Below are 23,680 nucleotides of genomic sequence, written 5' to 3'. Positions count from 1 at the left end.
AGTCTGTGGCAGAGCATAATCGCTAACTATTCCATAGGTGTTCCTTCAACACACATCAAAGTTGCTGGTGAATGCAGCAGGCCAGGCAGCATCTCTAAGAAGAGGTACAGTCGACGTTTCGGGCCGAGACCCTTCGTCAGGACTAACTGAAGGAAGAGCTAGTAAGAGATTTGAAAGTGGGAGGGGGAGGGGGAGATTCAAAATGATAGGAGAAGACAGGAGGGGGAGGGATGGAGCCAAGAGCTGGACAGGTGACTGGCAAAAAGAAGACAGGAGGGGGAGGGATAGAGCCAAGAGCTGGACAGGTGATTGGCAAAAACTCTTGCCAATCACCTGTCCAGCTCTTGGCTCCATCCCTCCCCCTCCTGTCTTCTCCTATCATTTTGGATCTCCCCCTCCCCCTCCCACTTTCAAATCTCTTACTAGCTCTTCCTTCAGTTAGTCCTGACGAAGGGTCTCAGCCCGAAACGTCGACTGTACCTCTTCCTAGAGATGCTGCCTGGCCTGATGTGTTCACCAGCAACCTTGATGTGTGTTGCTTGAATTTCCAGCATCTGCAGAATTCCTCGTGTTTGCATAGATGTTCCTTGCCTGCATTCTGCCGTTGACTTAATGTTCTTTGGAGTAACCTAGCAAATAAATAAATTCAGCAATGGCTGGAAGGCCCGACATCACATTCACACGTCACCGAGCTAGGTGCCTTTTTGAGGAGCTTTTACAGCTTTTCACAGCTTGAGCTTTCTGATGTGAAAACTAACATAGTGCAATAAAAACTGATTCCTGTGTTTATTCCAGGGCATTTTTGTTTAAACCAGCTTAGATGCATGTAATACAGGATCTTCCATTATGTGTGCTGAGACTAATAGTAATGATCAATAACTTAATCTATTGTTGGTCCATTTCTATCCAATTTTCTGTGATTACCCTTCACATCTTGGATATTAGAAAGTCGGAACTTTCATGCACTGGGATGTGGGTGATTGAGAAGCGCCCTAGCAATCCATACATTGTTGACAGGGATGAGGTCTCTGAATCATATCTTACTAAGGCTAAGGAGAAGACCAGTATGTCAACTCCCTAATATCCATGTTAAACATTTCTGGAAAGAACTAGTGAGGAAAGCAAGGGCACAAAATATACTCTTGGAGAGAGCAAACGAAATGGGAGGAGGAACTGAGAAAAGGGACAAGAAGGAGCAGGTGGGGAGAAAAATGTAAGGGGCCAGTGGGAACAGAGGAGTGAACTGGGGCATTTCCTAGTAAAGAGGGAGATTGCTTGTAAAATGCACTTCATTGGTCTGTATTGGTTCCAACAGCTTCTATATTCAAATACTTCAGAAAAAATGTGGTAATTCAGGTAGTAGAGACAGCTTCCTATATGTGGCATTGCTTGTTTCATGGTATATTCTATATATTCTACCCATGTTTACTTGTAATTTCAGGGAGTCTCTATTTAATATTGGCAAAAATTCCAAGAACCCACAATGGGAAAACATTCTATACATTGGGTCAGAAAAGTCACCACAGGTTACTGTACTTGTCACATATATTTTAAACGAGAAAATATGCAGAGCTGGATATCAAAGCAATACACACAAATTGCTAGAGGAACTCAGCAGGCCAGGCAGCTTCCATTGAAAAGAGTAAACTGTCGACGTTTTGGGCGAAGACATCTCGACTGTTTACTCTTTTCCATTGATGCAGCCTGGCTTGCTGAGTTTCTCCAGTAGTTTGTATGTACAATATATATATCATAATAGGTTTACAATCTATTTATTCAGAAGAGCACAAATGCAAAATAGGCATCTTGGCAAACTCTGTTCATAAAACTGGTGGAAAATATATTGATAGTCCTTAACATATCCTACCCACTGGCATTCAAAAAGGTAGAAAACATTAAATAACAAGCAATTAAAATTCTAAACACACAAAAATGTTCTTGCTTGTTACAGTGGCAAACTCTAACAAGCCAATGCTGGTAAACCCCTTGGATTCTTATCCTTGTATGACACACCCTCCCATCAATCCAATAATCATGTTCCACAAAGTTGAAGAAATGTATTCAATCCTTTATTGGCAATTAGCAAAACAAATAATCTTGAAGCAATGCAATTTCTGAAACTAAGACAAATGATATTACACATACTTAATTAAAGTTAATCGAAGTTAAGTAGAGTTAAATGATTTCAAATGTAATTAAATGAAGTTAAGCATAACAAAAGATATGACATCCATCTGTCCTAGTACTAAAGTGCCAAGAACAAAGCACAAATACGGAACTAAACCCTACACTTTTACCACACCCCCATGTGACTATCTACCATAATAAATATAATAAATGTGCAACACAAAATACCACTGCAGATAGAAAATACTTGTTTCCTCATCGGTGTTTTGATGGAGATGGTACTCTTGTTGCAGGTCTAACCTGTCACAGGTCTTTCTAGCATATTTCCCAGAATTTATGCCGTCACAGCATGTTTGGAAAAGGCTGCCAGTATTGGAAAATGTAAACGCATACATTGTATTTTCTATGTATTACAGTATTTACAGTATTTACTCAACAGTATTTCAGTATTCACTCAAATGCACACATTGTATTTTCTATATTTACTATGTAACCACTGCTAGCTGAATAGAGGGTATTCACTATGTAGCCATGACTTTTGACCTAATCACTATTAATTCATGAAGAGAACTAGAATGAAACCAAGTAGGAAGATAACGGTGGCGAGTAAGGTAATGAACTATGTGGCAGTATGTCAAAACAAGACCAATTAAGAAATAACTGTGGTTAGGGATGAGGGGACACCTGGTCTAAAAAGTAAACTAGGACATAATTAAATTGGGGAGTAAAATAATAGTGGAAGGTCGAGATCGGATGTATTGATGATATGTGATCACAGGCCGTCTGGATATGATAATGCAGCTAAGATAGGAGATTGCTATAAAGAGTGCTGTGTACAAGCCTCGATGGGCAGTCAGCTACTAGCTTTCTGATTGTCTCAGCTTTGATTTGCAAATTAAAGTTTAAAACTTCTTGAAGGATTTTCTGCATCTCCTTGTTGTTTGTAAGAAACGAGAAACCACGACAAAATTGGCGTCACGAACAGGATCGGATAGAGACCCGCGAGGAAGGGAACGGCAGATTGCGACGCTTCCCAGTCTCGGGGACCCTCATGAGGCTAACAGAATTAAGGGTGCACCCAAAGAAAAAAGTGAGCGCTTTTTGCGATAATTCGGACTAAGAATTCTGTTGGTTTTGGGGGGTCTCGGGGACTCAGAAGTGTGAAGCAACTGCCGAAAGGTCTCTCCGATCCAAAGAATTTGGCAGAATCGGAGATAAAAGGAGGCTCAGAGGATTAATCAAGAACACTGCAGTGGGGGTAAGTACGAATAAAGTAATAATAAGTTAAGTAAGAAAATTCCACATGGTATTGGTAAGTCCCTGTGGATACCGCTTCGCACGAAACGAAGGTCTGAACAGGCAGGGAAGGAGAATTAAAAATCCTCGTGAATACCGCCTTAAGAAGTGTAAGGGTCTGCATAGGCGAGGTGCAAATTAAAAATCCTCATGAATACCACCTTTAAGAAGTGTAAGGGTCTGCATAGGCGAGGTGCAAATTAAAAATCCTCGTGAATACCGCCTTAAGAAGTGTAAGGGTCTGCATAGGCGAGGTGCAAATTAAAAATTCTCATGAATACCACCTTAAGAAGTGTAAGGGTCTGCATAGGCGAGGTGCAAATTAAAAATTCTCATGAATACCACCTTAAGAAGTGTAAGGGTCTGCATAGGCGAGGTGCAAATTAAAAATTCTCATGAATACCACCTTAAGAAGTGTAAGGGTCTGCATAGGCGAGGTGCAAATTAAAAATCCTCGTGAATACCACCTTAAGAAGTGTAAGGGTCTGCATAGGCGAGGTGCAAATTAAAAATCCTCGTGAATACCGCCTTAAGAAGTGTAAGGGTCTGCATAGGCGAGGTGCAAAAGGTTCTGTGGATACCGCCCTAAGTAGGGGGCTGCATGGGCAGAACGTAGTAAGAGACAAAGATAGTTTGATACAGAATTCAGACACTGGTGAGATAAACCATAAGGCTAGGCTTAGAAATAGAGTTAGAAAAATAGTACTATTAAGTAGGCAAGTAGTGAGATTCTAAAAATACCATAATAGAAAAAGGAAAAAGAGAGCAACATGACAGAGAAAGGAACAGCAGTAAAAATATTGAGCAGAAAATTCCCGGTGTGTCAAGATAAGATCGTGGAAATTTCAGAAAAATGGGAAAAAAGAACTAAAGAACTGGTCACGAAATGGCCAAGAGAAGAAATATTAGATGTAAGCTTATGTGAGGAAATGGAAGCGCTAATTAAAAATCACAAACCCAAAGATAAATCTAAGAAAAGAGAAGGAAAAAGGGAACAAGAAATGGAAGTGTTAAAACTCTTTAGGATGGAGGGAGAAAGATTAAGAAAGACGGGAGGTATATTAATGGTAAGTAAAAAAGACATTGAGAAACGAAACGAGCAGTCTGATAAAGAAAAGGAAAAGCATAACAGGGAGTCGGCAAACAACAGGAATTCTGCAGATGCTGGAAATTCAAGCAACACACATCAAAGTTGCTGGTGAACGCAGCAGGCCAAGCAGCATCTATAGGAAGAGGCGCAGTCGACGTTTCAGGCCGAGACCCTTCGTCAGGACTTCGTCAGGGCGTCGGCTTCGGCTTTATACCCAGACCTGAAAGACGTAGAAAAACCTCCTCCCTATTATGAGAAAGAAACCCTTAAGCAGTGTCCGATGATAACAGGAAGAGTGGATCTAAATGGAGAAATTAAAGTCTGGGATACCGAGGAGGAAAGAAAGAATCACGAAAAGGAGCGGGAGGAACCACGGAAGGTAATAGAGGAAGACAGGGCAAAGATAGAGCAGGAGAGACGGGAAATAGTAGAAGAGATCAAAGGGTTACAGGAATTAAAAGCGAAAAGGGATGAAGAGAAATCTTTGTTATATGGGCACGGAACTGAACAGGCCAGAGCAGAAGGTAACTTGTCGGGAGAGCAAGAGTTAAGTAGCGAAAGAGAGGGTGCCGGAGAATGTAGGCAGAGGATAGGAGACAGGAGCCTTGAAGGGGAAAAAGAGAGTGAAAAGGCAGATATTAGAAACAGAGGGAGAGATTAGGGAATTACAGCGCAGACTGAATTTCCAACGAGAGTTTGAGGATTTCGCATGGGCCAAAGCAAATGCTAGCTCAAGGCAGAAAGAAAGAACTCCACGAGGAGGCCAAGGGAGATAGGAAACCCCGGAAAGAATCATGTGGCAGCCAGTGAGAACGTGCTCAGAAACAGATGGGGAGTCAGGCGAGGAGGAGAGTCAGGAGATGTGGGAAAGGAAAGGGAGAAGGATGCCGTTGTTAGTAAAAGGATTGGGACAAGTGCAGTATATTCCTTGGGGATCCCAGGACCTGGAAGGGCTGAAAAACACCCTGCCCAGCCTACATGAGGGTGCAGGGAAGTGGATTAGGGCCTTTGAGGAAGAAACCACGGGACGAATGTTGGCTATGGGAGATTTAAAGGCGCTGCTGATAAGGCTGATGGGAACCTCCAAACTACAAGAGTTGATGGAAGCGGCTGGCATACAGAATGCGGACAGCACACTGTTTGACGGGGCCAGATTTGACACAGTGAGGCAGAGGGTATGGGGGGCCCTCAGGGAGCTCTATCCACCCAAAATGGACCCCAAAGCCATGAAAGGGGATCCACTGGGAGACACTGAAAATCCAGCAGCCTATATAGAAAATCAGTTGAAAAGGTGGAGACTGGAAACTGAACAAGAGGTGGAAGGCAACCAATTTATGACTTGGATGTTCCGAAATGCTGTTTTGGATGCGATGCCTTCCCAAGTTAAGTCTAAACTTGAGGAAGTGGTTGGACTGATGTCAATGACCCCACAGGAATTCAGGGACCACGTAGTCCATGCGGTCGAAAAATATCGAAAAGACAAACGAAAGTTGACTGAGCAGCCAGAAGAAGTGCAAAGAAAGCTGATACAAATGCAGCTTGAAGAACTTAAAAAGAAGGAAAAAGAAAAAGGCAAGAAGATGCTGCCAACAATGACCGAGTTAAGCACAGCCGTTAAAATGAATGAAATGCCATTATATGGAGGGACCGGTCGTGCCGTAAGACAGGGCCCAGAAAACCCCATGCCAATAATAAACGTCTTTGGGGGTGCTTTTCCACAAATGCCCTATCAGGGACAGGATAAATTTAAACAGCAGCCCAGACAGGACTGGAAATCCCAAGGAGGGGGGCAGAGAGGTTATGGGCAGGAAGGGCCAGTAAGGAAACAAGGGGGAAGAGAGATGCAGAGACGGTGCTGGGGATGTAACCAGCCAGGACACATAAGAAGGGACTGTCCACTTAGGCCATGGGCCGTCACATACCAGCGGGAATCAATGAGAGGGGAACCACAGTCTAGCCAAGGACCAGACCCCGCAGGGCTGAATGGACCCGTGAACCCCTATGCAAGACATTGGGGTGCCCAGAGAACCCAGGTGGGAAGGGACACTACCCAGTGATAACAAGGGAGGCAGAGGAGGAACCCATTGTTCAGGTTGTGTTAGAAGGGCAGCTGACACCAGTGATGATAGATACTGGAGCCACATATACTTGTGTACAGCCGCAGTATGCCCTTCACCTTCCCATGTCAGGAAAATTTATTAAGACTGTAGGGTTCTCGGGAAAAACACAGTTGACACAATGTACAGCTCCAGTGAGATTAAGGATGGGCAGCAAAGGAATAGTTTTGCCGATATTAGTGTCCAAAGGAACTCCGGTGAATTTGCTAGGCAGAGATGCCCTATTAAAACTAGAATTAAAATTAGAATGTACCAGAAGTGGGTTGAGTGTGGAAAGAGTAAATGCTCAATTACTAGTGCGGGAAGTCAAGAAAGCTAATGTCTTTTGGATAGGAGACATAGAAGATCAGATCTGGGAAATCTGGGAAAAATGGAAAAAGGGCGTGCAGGCTATATTGCCCCAGGCCGTAGCGCCCAAATCCGAGTTACATTGCACAGTGATTTTTGTTGAAACTCAGAACAGAGAGTTAGAGGAGAGTTGGTACAGGGAGGCAGGTAATCGGCAGCACCTAAGAGGAGAAGCTATAATAATTGGGAGACAAGGGGCAGCCCTGCAAGTCAGGTGGAATACTTTCTTGGAGAAATGGTACAGGATACTGGAAGCTGAGCCCCACATAACGCTGCTAGTAAGTGAGGGACAGTGTGAATAGGATACCATAACGCTTTTAGAGACAAACAACAGGAATTCTGCAGATGCTGGAAATTCAAGCAACATACATCAAAGTTGCTGGTGAACGCAGCAGGCCAAGCAGCATCTATAGGAAGAGGCGCAGTCGACGTTTCAGGCCGAGACCCTTCGTCAGGACTAACTGAAGGAAGAGTGAGTAAGGGATTTGAAAGCTGGAGGGGGAGGGGGAGATGCAAAATGATAGGAGAAGACAGGAGGGGGAGGGATAGAGCCGAGAGCTGGACAGGTGATAGGCAAAGGGGATACGAGAGGATCATGGGACAGGAGGTCCGGGAAGAAAGACAAGGGGGGGGTGACCCAGAGGATGGGCAAGAGGTATATTCAGAGGGACAGAGGGAGAAAAAGGAGAGTGAGAGAAAGAATGTGTGCATAAAAATGAGTAACAGATGGGGTACGAGGGGGGAGGTGGGGCCTTAGCGGAAGTTAGAGAAGTCGATGTTCATGCCATCAGGTTGGAGGCTACCCAGACGGAATATAAGGTGTTGTTCCTCCAACCTGAGTGTGGCTTCATCTTTACAGTAGAGGAGGCTGTGGATAGACATGTCAGAATGGGAATGGGATGTGGAATTAAAATGTGTGGCCACTGGGAGATCCTGCTTTCTCTGGCGGACAGAGCGTAGATGTTCAGCAAAGCAGTCTCCCAGTCTGCGTCGGGTCTCACCAATATATAAAAGGCCACATCGGGAGCACCGGACGCAGTATATCACCCCAGTCGACTCACAGGTGAAGTGATGCCTCACCTGGAAGGACTGTTTGGGGCCCTGAATGGTGGTAAGGGAGGAAGTGCTCTTAAACGCATCTCCTCCATTTCACGTACATCTGCTCTCACTCCATCCTCCCACCACCCCACTAGGAATAGGGTTCCCCTGGTCCTCACCTACCACCCCACCAGCCTCCGGGTCCAACATATTATTCTCCGTAACTTCCGCCACCTCCAACGGGATCCCACCACTAAGCACATCTTTCCCTCCCCCCCTCTCTCTGCATTCCGCAGGGATCGCTCCCTACACAACTCCCTTGTCCATTCGTCCCCCCCATCCCTCCCCACTGATCTCCCTCCTGGCACTTATCCGTGTAAGTGGAACAAGTGCTACACATGCCCTTACACTTCCTCCCTTACCACCATTCAGGGCCCCAAACATGTGACGTTCTGGGACTGACAGGATATAGTTCAGATTGGATTGGGGAATATGCTGAAATTGTAACGCCACTAAGGAAAATAATGAAGGAAGCAGGACATACAAGCTTGGGGAGTAATCTACAGTGTGGAAACAGAGAGGTTTTAAAAAGAGCAATGGAGATCCCATACAGCACTGTCAGCAGATTTTAGATCTAATAAAAGCGCTGATGAAACCTAAAGCACTGGCTATAGTAAAATGCCAGGCACATAAAAAAGGAAACAATACAGTAACAAAGGGAAATCAAGCTGCAGTTGAAGCAGTCAGGAAAGCGTCAGGGTGTACATCTGTTGTCAGCGCACCCCAGGTAAGTCTAGAGCCGGAACCTATAGTAGAGGACCTAATTGAAATATAGGGAAAGGCAACTTTGGCAGAACGAACTCTGTGGAGACGAAGGGGGGGGCCAAGCAAATCCCAGAAGGCCTATGGACCACAGAAGATGGCCTATGGTAGCTCCCACCCCTTTACTGACTATCCTGATCTCAGAAGCACATGGGATGGATCATTGTGCAAGGGGGGAAGTAATAAGAAAAATAAAAAAGGATGGATTTTGGTCGCCTTATTTACAGGCTTCAGTAGACCATGTGTTGTCACAGTGCGAGGTATGTGTGCAGAATAATAATCGGAAAGGAATTACAACCCCAATAGGTCATATACCTGTATCTGAAGGGCCATTTAAACACCCAGTGATTGACTATGTAGACATGATAAAAACAGTAAGAGGGAAAAGATACATGTTGATGGTAATCGACAGATTCAGCAGATGGGTAGAGGCAGTACCCTCGAAAGATCAAGGGGCAGGAACAGTGGTGAAATTCCTGACAAACGAAGTGATCCCAAGGTTTGGGATACTGACAGAAATTAGCTCAGACAATGGTTCAGCTTTCATTTAAAAAGTGGTCAAGTTAATACTGCAAGCACTGAGAATAAAGCAGAGATTTGGATGTTTGTATCACCCTCAGTCGCAGGGTATGATGGAAAGAATTAACGGGACCTTAAAAACCAAACTAAACAAAATCTGTGCAGATACTAAACTTAATTGGGTCGATGCACTACCGTTAGCATTAATGAGTTACCGCATGCAGACTAATCGGATGACGTGTCTAACACCGCATGAAATGCTAACCGGAAGGCCCATGCCAGTGCCCCGGTGGAGAGGACCATATAAACGGCCTAGTTTAGAACAACTGGAATTGGAATTAAAACAATACATGCGGCAATTAACTATGATGCATAAGTCTATTTATGTACAGGAAAAACAGAAAGAGCCAGAGATTGATCAAGGGGAAGGACCAATCAAGCCAGGCGATCAGGTCTACGCGCGAGCGTTTCGAAGAAAGTGGAACGAACCCAGAAGGGAAGGGCCCTTTATAGTAACCAAAGCACCACCCACTACAGTACAAGTGGAAGGACGCTCCACCTGGTATCATCTCAATCACTGCACTAGAGCAATCCCGCAGGTACAGTCAGGTGGGCCACCCGCAGTAAGTGGTGAAGAGGAACAAACAGTAGGGGACAGACAAGAGCAACAAGAAGCTGACACTGAACCGCAGGAACTTGACCAAGTAATAAGGGAAATTTTTGGTCCTGAGGACAGGTCCGAAGACCCTAAGGATGGGGTTATGGATGGTAGTACTCTTTCAGATAATGGGGACGACTTGGGGGCGACCAGTCCTGCCCCCCCGGGATGATACACTCAGATACTCTTGTGCAGATTTGGAGACCATTAATTTGGCAGATGTGGCATGGGACTGTTAGGATCCCACAAACCTGTTCGATCTAAAGGTTTCATTGATTTTCTGGATCTTAAGTTCCAATTCGTGGAGGATTTCAGTAAACCAATCCGGGATCAACGGGTTCGTTACAGATCTGTGATGTCGGAACTCTACAAGATGGATTTAAAACCAGCGCTGCTTTACCCTGCACATTTAAGAATTCGTACATTGGATGGAGCCCTTCGTTTTTTTGAATCTCCATCGGATGCCCAGAGTTATCTGGATCAATTTTCACCTTCAACATCTTAATCGTAATATTTTAACTATCTCCGTTGATCGGAGGCTGTGAATTTGTCGGTCTTAATTTTTTTTTTGCCCTATTTAGGCAGAAAAGTTTATTTTTGATTACTTAATATGGTTGCTAAACTTTCTTTTTAACTGCGTCATTTCTTTCTTTTTTCCAGGGGATTCTGGGTGGTTACTTCCTTATCGTCATTTTACGTATTTCCTTTGTGGCCTTAAATTTTGTAGTTTTTTTAAAATCTATTTTGTTTTGTAGGTTTTTATAACTAGTTTATGTTAATAATCTTTTTTTTTGTTGTTTTGTTTACTCATGGGTCTGGGGTTTATTGCGGTTTTTTTTATATTTTCTGGCTTTTATTCTGTTATGTGTTTATTTTAATTGAGTTATCTTTTTTTTTATTCTTTTACTGTTTTATAATCTGCTGATCTTTTTTACATTTACACTTTTTTTTAGGGAGCGTATACCGGAAGTCATGGGGTTAGTTTTAGTGCTTGCTTCTTTCGGGCTGGTCTGCATTAGATTTAGCCTTGGGGTCATGGGGTGGGGGGTGGTGGGAGGGGCTTCACGTTTTAGTTTCTTTCTTCTTGGGCTATATATATTATTGAAGTATTGGTTGCGTTCTCCTTCCTGGTATCTCTTATTTGTTCTGTTCCCTTTCCGGGTTCGTGGGTCGAGCCTATCGTCAATCCTCCTTGTTGCGGGCTGACTTTAGGGTTTATGGAGTCTATTATTAATTTTGTCTCCTGGAATACTAATGGTCTTAATCATCCTATTAAAAGGAAAAAAGTTTTTAAAGTGTTCCGGAGACTTAAAGCACAAATTTTATTTTTACAAGAGACCCATGTGCGGAGGGGGGTCAGACTACGTTTTTTTAAATTCTGGAAGGGACAACAGTTTCATTCGAACTCCAATGCTAAGATTCGAGGCGTCTCTTTTTATAGACTCCTCAGTTACTTTTATACAACATGATATTATTTCTGATCCGAATGGTAGATTTCTATTGGTTAGTGGTTTACTATTTAATAAAAAAGTAGTTTTGGTTAATGTTTATGCTCCTAATATGGACTGTCCGGAATTTTATAAATCATTATTTAATCAGTTTCCGAATTTGAATGAGTTTTCATTGATCTGGGGCGGAGATCTTAATACCTGTTTGTCTCCAGCTTTGGACCGTTCGGCTCCTTTACGGACCTTACCTAATAAATCTGCAACTTTGATTAATTCATTCCTTTCTGATTCTGGGTCGACGGACATTTGGCGTTTTTTGCATCCTCAGGAAAAAGATTTTTCTTTTTTTTCACATGTTCATCATTCCTATTCAAGAATTGATTATTTCTTTATTGATTCTCGTCTTATTTCCTCAGTGATTAAATGTGATTATGACTCTATAACCATTTCGGATCATGCTCCACTTAAGCTTTCTATTAAAATTCTGGCCAATATACAAAATAATAGACAATGGCGTTTTAATTCGCTGCTGTTTCAGGACTCGGACTTTGTTAACTTTATGAATGAACAGATTGATCTTTTTTTTACAATTAACTATACAGAGGATATTTCTGTCAACATTCTTTGGGACACTTTTAAAGCTTATATTCGTGGTCAGATTATCTCGTATTCTGCTGCTTTGAGGAAGAAGCTGAAGCAGGAGGAGTTGGTAATTGTGGACAAGATTAAGGAAATTAATAAGAAATATGTTATAGCTCCTTCTGAGGAGTTATATAAACAAAGAACTGAACTTCAAATGGAACACAGTTTATTACTCTCATCCTCGATTGTAAACCAATTAAAGAAAACAAGAAGTGAATTTTATGTACACAGTGACAAAATTGGCAAACTGTTGGCTAATCAATTGAAGTCTAATTATGCTAAATCTCAAATTAATCAGATTTATAACCAAAATGATCGACTGATACTTGATCATGTGGGGATTAATCAAACCTTCTGTGATTTTTACTCTTCCTTATATCAATCAGAGTCTCCTCGAGATTCTAAATATATGAATGATTTTTTAGATAATTTAGACTTCCCTGAGATTTCACAGGATATGTCTTCTATGTTAGATACTCCCATTACCATGGATGAGATTAAGAATGTTATTTTCTCTATGAATTTGGGGAAAGCTCCTGGCCCTGATGGGTTTACCGTAGAATTTTATAAATGTTTTGCTCCTTTGTTAATCCCTTGGCTCTGTAGGGTTTTTCAGGCTTCATTGAAACTTGGTAAACTTCCTGAATCTTTCAATAGAGCATCAATTTCTCTAATATTAAAGAAGGATAAAGATCCTGCTCAATGTGCATCTTATAGACCAATATCTTTATTAAATGTTGATTCTAAAGTTTTTTCTAAGTTATTAGCAAATAGATTAGAAAAAGTACTTCCTTCTATTATTTCGGAAGACCAAACGGGTTTTATTAAAGGTTGTTACTCTTTTTATAATATTCGCACACTGTTAAATATCGTTTATACTCCATCACAAAATGTTCCTGAGTGTGTTATCTCTTTAGATGCTGAGAAAGCTTTTGATAGAGTAGAATGGCCTTATTTATTTAAGGTGCTTGAAATGTTTAATTTTAGCTCGAAATTTATATCCTGGATTAAACTGTTATATCATTCTCCTGTGGCCTCGGTCCGTACTAACTCTTTAAGTTCACCTTTTTTCCCTCTTTTTCGAGGTACTCGACAAGGTTGTCCTCTTAGTCCCTTATTATTTGATATTGCATTAGAACCTCTTGCAATTGCCATTCGAGAATCTCCAAATATTACTGGGATAACTCGGGGCTTAAAGTACCATAAATTATCACTCTATGCTGATGATTTACTTTTATATATTTCCAATCCTCAGAAATCCATCCCGGCTGTTTTAGAGCTATTAGCACAATTTGGTCTTTTTCAGGTTATAAATTAAATCTTAGTAAGAGTGAACTCTTTCCGATTAATAAACAACTTCCCTTATATTATAAATTTCCATTTAAATTGATTAATAATTATTTTTCATATCTTGGGATTAAAATTACTTGTAAATACAAAGATTTATTTAAGACTAACTTTTTACCATTAATAGACCATATTATTCAACTTTCATCGAAATGGTTTCCTTTATATTTAACTTTGGTCGTATTAATGCAGTTAAGATGTTTTTTTTGCCAAAATTTTTATATATATTTCAGGCATTACCAATCTTTGTTCCAAAATCTTTTTTTGACAAAGTTGACTCTAAAATTTCTTCATTTATTTGGCAGAATAAAAACCCGAGACTGGGTAAGATACATTTACAGAAAGCTAAGAGAGATGGAGGCTTAGCAATACCTAACTTTAGATTTTATTATTGGGCAATTAATATTCGACATATGAAATTCTGGTTACTCGACCAGGATATACTATCCATTCCTAAATGGGTAGCATTGGAATTACAATCTGTTCAGGGTTTTACACTTGGTTCTATTTTAGGTTCCTCTCTTCCTTTTGATTTGAAACGCCTTAAACAGGTGTCTAGCCCGATAGTTAAATATACCTTACGTATTTGGTTTCAATTCAGAAAATTTTTTGATCTTAATCAATTTGGGTTAGCGATTCCTATTTTAGGTAACATATTTTTTCCTCCCTCCTTTACGGATCGTGCTTTTCAAATTTGGAAGACTAAGGGTATTTCACGGTTTTTGGATTTATTTTTAGATGGTTCCCTTATGTCTTTTGAACAATTATCTAATAAATATAACTTATCAAGAATACATTTTTTTAGATATCTACAAGTTAGAAATTTCCTAAGTACTATACTTTCTTCCTTTCCAATGCTTCCTCCTACATACATTTTAGATACTATAATCAACCTTAATCCATGTCAGAAAGGTGCATCGGCTATGATTTATAATATTATTATGAAACTTAGGAAAGCTCCAATTGATAAGATTAGGGTAGATTGGGAACAGGAATTGGGGTTTACCATTTCCGTGGATGACTGGGGGCAGATTTTACAATTAGTCAATACTTCCTCTATCTGTGCTAAACATTCCCTAATTCAATTTAAAGTTGTTCATAGAGCTCATATGTCCAAAGATAAGTTAGCGCACTTTTATTCTCATATTAATCCTTTTTGTGATAGATGTCTGGGGCAGATAGCCTCTTTAACTCATGTGTTTTGGTCTTGCCCTACTTTGGAAACTTTTTGGAAAGACATTTTTAATATTATCTCCAAGGTATTGAATATAGATATCTCTCCTCACCCTATTACTGCTATCTTTGGACTACCTAAGATTTCCAGTAATCTTTCCCCTTCAGCCCATAGAATGATTGCATTTCTTACTTTAATGGCGAAAAGATGTATCTTACAACATTGGAAAGAGCTTAATGCTCCAACTACCTTTTTTTGGTTTTCTCAGACGATATTATGCTTGAATCGGGAGAAAATTAGAAGCAATCTTTATGACTCCTCATTTAAATTTGAACAGACTTGGAGATCTTTTATTCAATATTTTCATTTAATGTAATATATACCCTTCTTGTTTTTTTTTACTGTTTTTAATGGAGGTCGGGATTGAGGACGTGAGTTTAAGTTTAACTCTGTTTGGTTTCTAGTTAGCCCATTGTTTTGCTTTGCTTTTAGTTAGTTGCACGGTGGGTTTTTTTTGGGGGGGGTTTCCTTTTCTCTGTTGATATATATATAAAATTAGTATACTATTATGTTACTATTATGTTATGTTTAAATTACATTGTTTGTAGTATTTTTTTTTGCATTAATATCTTCTGTAATTTTATTATATTCTAACAGTGTATTAGTGTCTATATGGCTTACCTTTTTGTATACTTATTCAATAAAAAGATTTAAAAAGAAAAAGGATCCCACAAAACCTGAGAGAAAGGAGTAAGAGGAGCACAACGATTACTTCCGTACCATGGTACCAGACAATATGGTACCAATGGGCAAATTATACAGCAGGGATGATGAAGAGACAGAATTGTTATGTATGCTCAAGAGCAAATCCAGCACAATATGTAGTCCCCATGCCATACAACTCTTCCACCTGCGTGCAATGGCGAAAGGAGCGAAGGGGGCAGTGTGCGCAGCAGTGTCCAAGTATAGTCAAGACCTGCAGTATGGGAATTTGTAGCGGGATAGATCCTTGTTATCGGAAATGTATTGATAACACACCAATGTGCCCTTATTGGTGTATGTTATACCAGGCTTCCTCGCAGTATGATCAAAACAAGCTTGCCTCTAACTGTAATTACAGCAGACCGTGGACTATGAATAAAAGAAGCCAGACATCCACATTTGAAAAGCTCAAAGTGCAGGAGCATTTGAGTTATGAATGTTTCACACGGACGGGTGATCTCTTGGTTGGACATTTCAGTGGTAACTGTGCTGAGACTTGGGATGTAACCCCAGGCCAGAGATACAAGACAGGTACCCCTCCGCCCGATGGTGCACTGGATGCCCAGACCATCCCGTTAGCAGATACCTGGTGGCTCTGTGGGAAGGAGGGAGGACTGAGATCCACGCTCCCCCTCGGTTGGACAGGTACATGTACACGAGTTATGCTGATTCAAGAAGTTGTAGTATCCCCTGAAGTACAATTTGACGCTCTGAAGCAGCAGATACTGCGACGAAGGAAGAGAAAATATGAACCTGAACCAACAATCCAAATTGACAGTATAGGACAGCCGAGAGGTATACCTAATGAATTTAAGGCAAGAAATGAGATTGCTGCGGGCTGGGAGGCACTTACACCTATAATAGGGGTTAGTAAAAATGTTGAATGGATAAATTATATATATTATAATCAACAGAGATTCATTAACTACACTGATGATGCACTAGAGGCCTTGGGGCAGCAGCTAGATGCAACCAGTAGAGTGGCATGGCAGAATAGACAGGTACTAGACTGGCTATTGGCAGAGAAAGGAGGAGTTTGTGTAATGTTTGGAGAACAGTGCTGTACTTTTATACCGAATAATACTAGTCTGGAGGGATCGTTTACCAGAGCAATGAATAAACTGAAAAATCTAAGAAAGGAAGTTAAACAAAATGCAGGGTTTGGACACCAGTTCTTTGACTGGTTAAACAATAGACTAGGAGGTTGGGGAGCATGGCTGACCAAGATTGCAGTAACCATTGGTATTGTATTGCTAAGCTGTGCGGTCATTCTGTGCTGTTTTCTTCCATGCCTCAAGTTGCTTGTAGTGCGTGCTGCAATGAAACGGTTTCCGATGCTCCTGGAAATTGTTGGGTCAAGCCCTATGGAGAAGGAGACACCGATGATGTATTCGTACAGTCTACGAGACACGCAAGATGAACAGGAGAGAGATGAGATATGTGGGGATTAGGCTGTGAAGGCTCCTCAGTCTTTTTTCCTGTCTCACTTACGAAGGGATGGGTTTTTGGCTCAGCGGCCTAGGGAGTTAGGGAGAGAACACTTTGAGTCTTAGCGCAGAAGACTATAGTTGAACCCAAATTTGGGAGTAAATGTGTGGCTTTATTTGAGCTTTTGTGCATAGACTCTCAGTCCTCTCTCTCTCTGTATGAGACCCTGTGGGTCTCAAAGGGCCGATTATATTGGAAAATGTAAATGCATACATTGTATTTTCTATGTATTACAGTATTTACTCAACAGTATTTCAGTATTTACTCAAATGCACACATTATATTTTCTATATTTACTATGTAACCACTGCTAGCTGAATAGAGGGTATTCACTATGTAGCCATGACTTCTGACCTAATCACTATTAATTCATGAAGAGAACTAGAATGAAACCAAGTAGGAAGATAACGGTGGCGAGTAAGGTAATGAAATATGTGGCAGTATGTCAAAACAAGACCGATTAAGAAATAACTGTGGTTAGGGATGAGGGGACACCTGGTCTAAAAAGTAAACTAGGACATAATTAAATTGGGGAGTAAAACAATAGTGGAAGGTCGAGAGCGGATGTATTGATGATATGTGATCACAGGCCGTCCGGATATGATAATGTAGCTAAGATAGGAGATTGCTATAAAGAGTGCTGTGTACAAGCCTCGATGGGCAGTCAGCTACTAGCTTTCTGATTGTCTCAGCTTTGATTTGCAAATTAAAGTTTAAAACGTCTTGAAGGATTTTCTGCGTCTCCTTGTTGTTTGTAAGAAACGAGAAACCACGACACCAGCAGTTCAGTTTGCATTCTTGTGTTATTGTGCAGTATGCGTGTCATGAACTTGGCACTTGAGCTTGGATCCAGCACAGAACTGTTGGATCCAGGCTTGTTATATTATGTGGAAAGAGCTAAGAACAAAGGTATATTTGCATTCCAATTTAACCAGACTGTATGTAGTAAGGAGATGTGGTTCCTCGTAATCATTAATATAGTGATCTATTCTGATGCCAGATAGTTACTTTGTAAAGACTGAGTCACAAATCATTGTCAGGATTGGAAAAAACATGAGTTTCGAGCAAATTAGAAACCTTTATTTGCTCTATATTTCTGATCTGCAGAGGGAGGCGACTTTTTCTTTACATTGAACTCATCTGTGATGTCTTCTGTAATACCAAAAATGTATTTGAACTCCTAAAACAAACCTTTAATATAATTTTTTTTCAACTAATTATTCTTCTCAGATTTTATATATTCAAATTATATACAAGACAGAAATGCCATAATTTAGCTAGCTGGTTGAGATAATAAATAGCATTCAGTATATAGCCATGTGTTATCTGAGTGAACAATTGAAATAATTGCTTTTTTGATTTTTCATGCCCTATTTTGCATTCCAGGTCATGGTCCAGTTGTGCAAAATGCTTCTGATAAAATCAGAGAATATATATTTCACAGAAACTTGAGGGAAGAGCAAATTTTAAAAGTTTTTCAGGAGCATCCTGGGAAGTGTTTCACCCCAGTGGAACTTGTTAAAATTGTGTATAAGGTAACCTTTATTTTTACATGCATGCTAATATTGGGTTTGTGTCCTTGATAGTTACACAAGAAAAGGTTTTAAATTGTGTGATTTAAAAACTTACATATGAAGTCACTATCCTTCTGATTGACACAAGCCAGAGCAGTGGGAATGGAGACCAGGGCAGTGGTGTGCTCCTTTTGCATGATGTGGGCGGTCCAGGAGACCTGCAGTGTCCCTGATGACTACCCCTGCGAGAAGTGTATCTGGCTGCACCCCCTAACAGACCACATTATGGAACTGGAGCTGGAATTGGATGATCTACAGATTATTCAGGAGATAGAGGGGTTGATTGACAAGAGTTACAGGGAGACAGTTATTCCTAAATTGCAGGACACAGTAACTGGGTAACTGTCAGGAGTGTGAAAGGGAATAAGCAGTCAGAGCAGAGTACCCTTATGGCTTTTCCCCTCAATAACAAGTATATCATTTTGGATACATTTGTGGGGGGACAACCTTGCAGAGGAAAACCACAGCAGTTAGGTCTCTGGCACTGAGTCTGGCTCTGTGGATCAGTAGCAAAAGAGAAAGAATAGGCAAACAGTAGATAAGGGACTCGCTGGTTAGAGTGACCGATAGGAGAGTCTGGATAAGGACAAGATTCCCAGATGGTATATTGCCTCTCAAGTACCAAGGTCAGAGTCAGCTTCGATCAAATCTATTCTTAAGGGAGAAGGTGAGCAGCCCAAAGTCCTGGTCCACATTGGTACCAATGACATAGGCAGAAAGGGTGATGAGGTCCTGCAAAGTGATTTCAGGGAGTTAGTTAAAGGACAGGACTTCTAGGAAAATGATCTCAAGGTTGATACCTTTGCCACATGCTAGTGTGTCCTGAAAAAGGAAGATAATGCCTTTTAACATGTGGCTAAGGAGATGGTACAGGAGTGAGAACTTCAGATTTTTGGATCATTGGGCTCTCATTCAGAAAAAAAACAGGACCTGTACAAATGGGACATTTTCCACCCGAACTGAAGGGGGACCAATATCTTTGTACGAAGGTTTTCTAGTTCTGCACCAGGGGTTTAAACTGGAGTTGGAGGGAGATGGGAACCAGAGTGGAAGGTCAGCAGGTGGAGTGGTTATGAGGAAAGTAGATGTTAAGCCTAAACAAAACTGAAAGGGAGGGACTAATGACCTCAGATGTATATCATATGTGAGGACCATGTTTTTTGATTTCTCGAGTGCCTTCAATACCATACAGCCGTCATTGCTGGGGGAAAAGCTCCATTCAATGCAGCTTGCCACTTCTATTGTATCCTGGATAATGGATTACCTTACTGCCAGACCGCAGCACTAGGGCCCCACAGGATACTGTATTTGCTCCCTTCCTGTTTACACTGTATACCTTGGACTTTAGATACAACACTGAGTCACGTCATCTACGGGAATTCTCTGATGACTCAGCAATAGTTGGGTATATAATGGGAGGATGAATACAGGGCCCTGGTGGAGGACTTTGTCAAATGGTGCAATCTGTATCATCTGCAGCTTAATATCAGTAAGACAATTGTGCTGCTCCAAAGAGCATTATATGAGGTCACTCTTACTCTTGGCCATTAGGCTCTATAATGAGTCAACCAAAAGCTCCTGTTAAACCGAGGTAACTTATTGTTTTATTCTTTCTTACTACTCAAAGGTTCAAAGGTACAATTTAATGTCAGAGAAATGTATACAATATACGTCCTGAAATGTTTTTTCTTCACAACCATTCATGAAAACAGAGGAGTGCCCAAAGAATGAACGACAGTTAAATGTTAGAACCCCAAAGTCACCCCCAGCTCCCCCCTCCCGTGTGCAAGTGGCAATGAGCAACAATTCCCCCTCCCCCCACCGGCAAAAAAAAAGCATCAGCACCGCCACCGAGCACTCAAGCGTGAGCAAAGCGACAGCAAAGACACAGACTGGCAGTTACCCCAAAGACTTCGCGTTTCAACATCCCACAGGTTCTCTCTCTCCCTAATAAGGGAGGAAGAGGTGTCTCCATTTTCCCAGCAAGTGGGGAGACATAACAACCAACTCACTGTTTACAATGTTCAAAGTCAGCTAGGTTGCTTTTTTCAAGCCCTGTACACAAAAAACTGGGCACACAACTGCAGATATTCCGAGTCCCCCGATGACACACAGGTCTCCTGTCGTGACACCGACCCTCGATCCGCCCGTCTCCAGAGTCCCGAGATCCCAGGCTTCCGAATCCAAGCTGGACTCTTAGGCCGAACAACAACGGTTGGTTGTGAAACCCCGAGAGCGGATCCCATTCCTGCAAAGAACAGTAGTCAGCGTGTAACTCCAATTCAGGGTCTTCAAAAGAACCCTGAAAGGGTAAAATAGAGATATTAAAGATGGAAATAGAGCTGTTTCCGAAGGTGCAAGCGAAGGAGTTGCCGTTAGGCGCCATTAACCCTCCTAAGCTCCGCCTTCAATACCCTTCTAATATTTGTATATTTGTGCACTTATAATGCTACTGTGACACTGTAATTTCCTTTGAATTCAAGAAAGTATCTGTCTATATAATTCAATGCAAGAAGTGTTGTAGATAAGGCAGATTAACAGTACATGAATAAACTTATGGAATTACGGCATTGTAGCCTTTTGTGAGCCTTGGTTGTGAGAAGAACAGCACTGGCAGCTCAGTGTTCCATGATTCCGTTGCTTTAAACATGATAGAGGAAGAGGTTTTAAATGGGGAGGGGGGCATTATTCATCAGAGAAAATATTGCAGTGCTCAGAGAAAGCATACTGGAGGGCTCATCTACCAAGGCAAAATGGATGTAACTGAGAAATAAGAGAAGATGACCATGTTAACGGAGTTTATATTATATACCTCCAAATGGTCAGTGGGACTTAGAGGAGCAATTTGGCAGAGGGATAGCAAGCAGTTACAAGAAATACTCGTACAGTATAAGGTTATGACATATTGTAGGTGATGTTAACTTTACATATATTGACCGGGACTCCCGTACTGTAAAAGGACTGGATGTGATACTTCATCAAATGTGTTCAGGAAAGTTTCCTTAATCAATGTAGAGGTCCCAATGCGAGAGTATGATACTGGATCTTCTATTAGGGAACAAGACAGGGCAGGTGACTGAAGTGTGTGTAGCAAAACTCTTTGGATCTATTGATCATTGTTCCATTAGTTTCAAGATAGTTATGGAAAAGATGGGATTGGTCCTTGGGTTGAGACTCTAAATTGGAGAAAGGCCCATTTGGATGCCATTGGAAGGGATCTGACAGGTGTGGATTGGGATAGGTAATTTTCTGTCAAAGGGATGCCTCATTAGTGGGAAGCCTTCAAACTTGAGTTCAACTTGGAATTTGATAAGGAGAAAGTAAAATCTGATGTAGCAGTTTTTCAGTGGAGTAAAGGAAATTGCAGTGGTATGAGAGAGGAGCTGGCCAAAGTAAATTGGAAGGAGCTGCTGGCAGGGATGACAGCAGAGCAGCAATGGTGTGAGGTTCTGGGAAAAAATGAGGAAGGTGCAGAATAGATGTATTCCAAAAACAAAGAAATACTCAAATAGCAAAATAATACAACCATGGCTGACAAGGTATGTCAAAGCTAATGTAAAAGCAAAAGCAGGCTTACAACGAAGCAACATTTAATGGGAAAGCAGAGGATTGGGAAGCTTTTTAAAAACCTACAGAGAGCAACTAGAAGTATCATTAGCAGGGGAAAAATGAAATATGAAAGCAAACTAGCAAACAATAGCAAAGTGGATAGTAAAAGCTTTTTCAAGTATGTAAAAAATTAAAGAGACATAAGAGTGGATATAGGACCACTAGAAAAAGAGGCCAGAGAAATAATAACAGGGGTCAAGGAGATGGCAGGTTAACTAAATGAGTATTTTGCATCAGTCTTCACTGTGGAAGACACTTGTAGTGTGCCAGATATTGAAGGGTGTGAGGGAAGAGAAGTGAGTGCAGTTACTATTACAAGGGAGAAGGTGCTCAAAAAGCTGAAAGACCTAACGGTACGTTAGTCACCCAGACCAGATGAACTACACCCTAAGGTTCTAAAAGAAGTAGCGGTAGAGATTGTGGAGGCATTAATAATGATCTCTCAAAAATCATTGGACTCTGGTATGGTGCCAGAGGACTGGAAAATTGCAAATGTCACTCCACTTTTTAAGAAAGGAGGAAGGCAGCAGAAAGGGAATTATAGACCAGTCAGCCTGACCTCAGTGGTTGGGAAGATGTTGGAGTCAATTGTTAAGGATAAGGTTATCAAGTGTTTGGTGACACAGGATAAGATGGGACAAAGTCAGCATGGTTTAAATCCGTGTGTACAAAGGAGATGCACTGGATGTTGTATGTTTGGACTTTCAGAAGGCCTTTGACAAGGTGTCACACGTAAGGCTGCTTACCATGTTAAGAGCCCATGGTATTACAGGAAAGTTACTGGCATAGTTAGAGCATTGTCTGATTTGTCGGAGTCAGCGAGTGGAAATAAAATTTTCTGGTTGCCTGCCAGTGACTAGTGGTGTTTCGCAAGGGTCAGTGTTGGGACTGCTGCTTTTTGTGCTGTATATATCAATGATGGAGATGATAGAATAGGTTACTTTGTTGCCAAGTTTGCAGATGATACAAAGTTTGGTGTGAGGTGCAGATATTTTGAGGAAACAAGTAGGTTGCAGCAGGACTTGGGCAGATTAGGAGGATGGGCAAGAAAGTGGCAAAAGAAATACAATGTTGGAAAATGCATCGTCATGCACTTTGGTGGTAGAAATAAATGTGCAGACTATTTTCTAAATGGGGAGAAAATCCAAAACTTTGAGCTGCAAAGTGACTTCGAAGTTTTTGTGCAGAACACCCTAAAGGTTAACTTGCAGACTGAGTTGGTGGTGAGGTAGGCAAGTTCAATGTTAGTATTTATTTCAAGAGCCTAGAGTACCAGAGCAGGAATGTGATGCTGAGGCTTTATAAGGCAATGGTGAGGCCTCACCTTGAGTATTGTGAACAGTTCTGGGCTCCTCATCTAAGAAAAGATGTGCTGGCATTAGAGAGGGTCCAGGGGATGTTCACAAGGATGATTCTGGGAGTGAAAGGGTTACCATACAAGAAACATTTGAAAGCTCTGGGTCTGTACCCACTGGAATTTAGAAGGATGAAAGGGGATCCCATTGAAACCTTTTGAATGTTAAAAAGCCTAAACAGAGTAGATGTAGAAAGGATGTTTCCCATGGTGGGGGAGTCCAGGATAAGAGGGCGCAGCCATTAAAGTTGGGCATCCATTTAAAAT

The 23,680-nt window shown here is 41.3% G+C and overlaps 1 protein-coding gene across 1 annotated transcript in view; it reads left to right on the top strand.

Annotated features, from left to right (window-relative positions):
- The window catches only part of lactb2 (lactamase, beta 2), a 53,015-nt gene that overhangs the window by 20,088 nt on the left and 9,247 nt on the right, over window positions 1-23,680 (top strand). The window contains exon 5 of the mRNA XM_063065015.1: window positions 18,263-18,411. Within this exon, the coding sequence (XP_062921085.1) occupies window positions 18,263-18,411 (149 nt within the window). The remainder of the gene's footprint in view (window positions 1-18,262; window positions 18,412-23,680) is intronic.

This window comes from Mobula hypostoma, chromosome 1, assembly GCF_963921235.1.
Source record: "Mobula hypostoma chromosome 1, sMobHyp1.1, whole genome shotgun sequence".
In the NCBI taxonomy this organism is placed as follows: domain Eukaryota; kingdom Metazoa; phylum Chordata; class Chondrichthyes; order Myliobatiformes; family Myliobatidae; genus Mobula; species Mobula hypostoma.
This window is presented reverse-complemented; position numbering and strand designations above follow the sequence as displayed.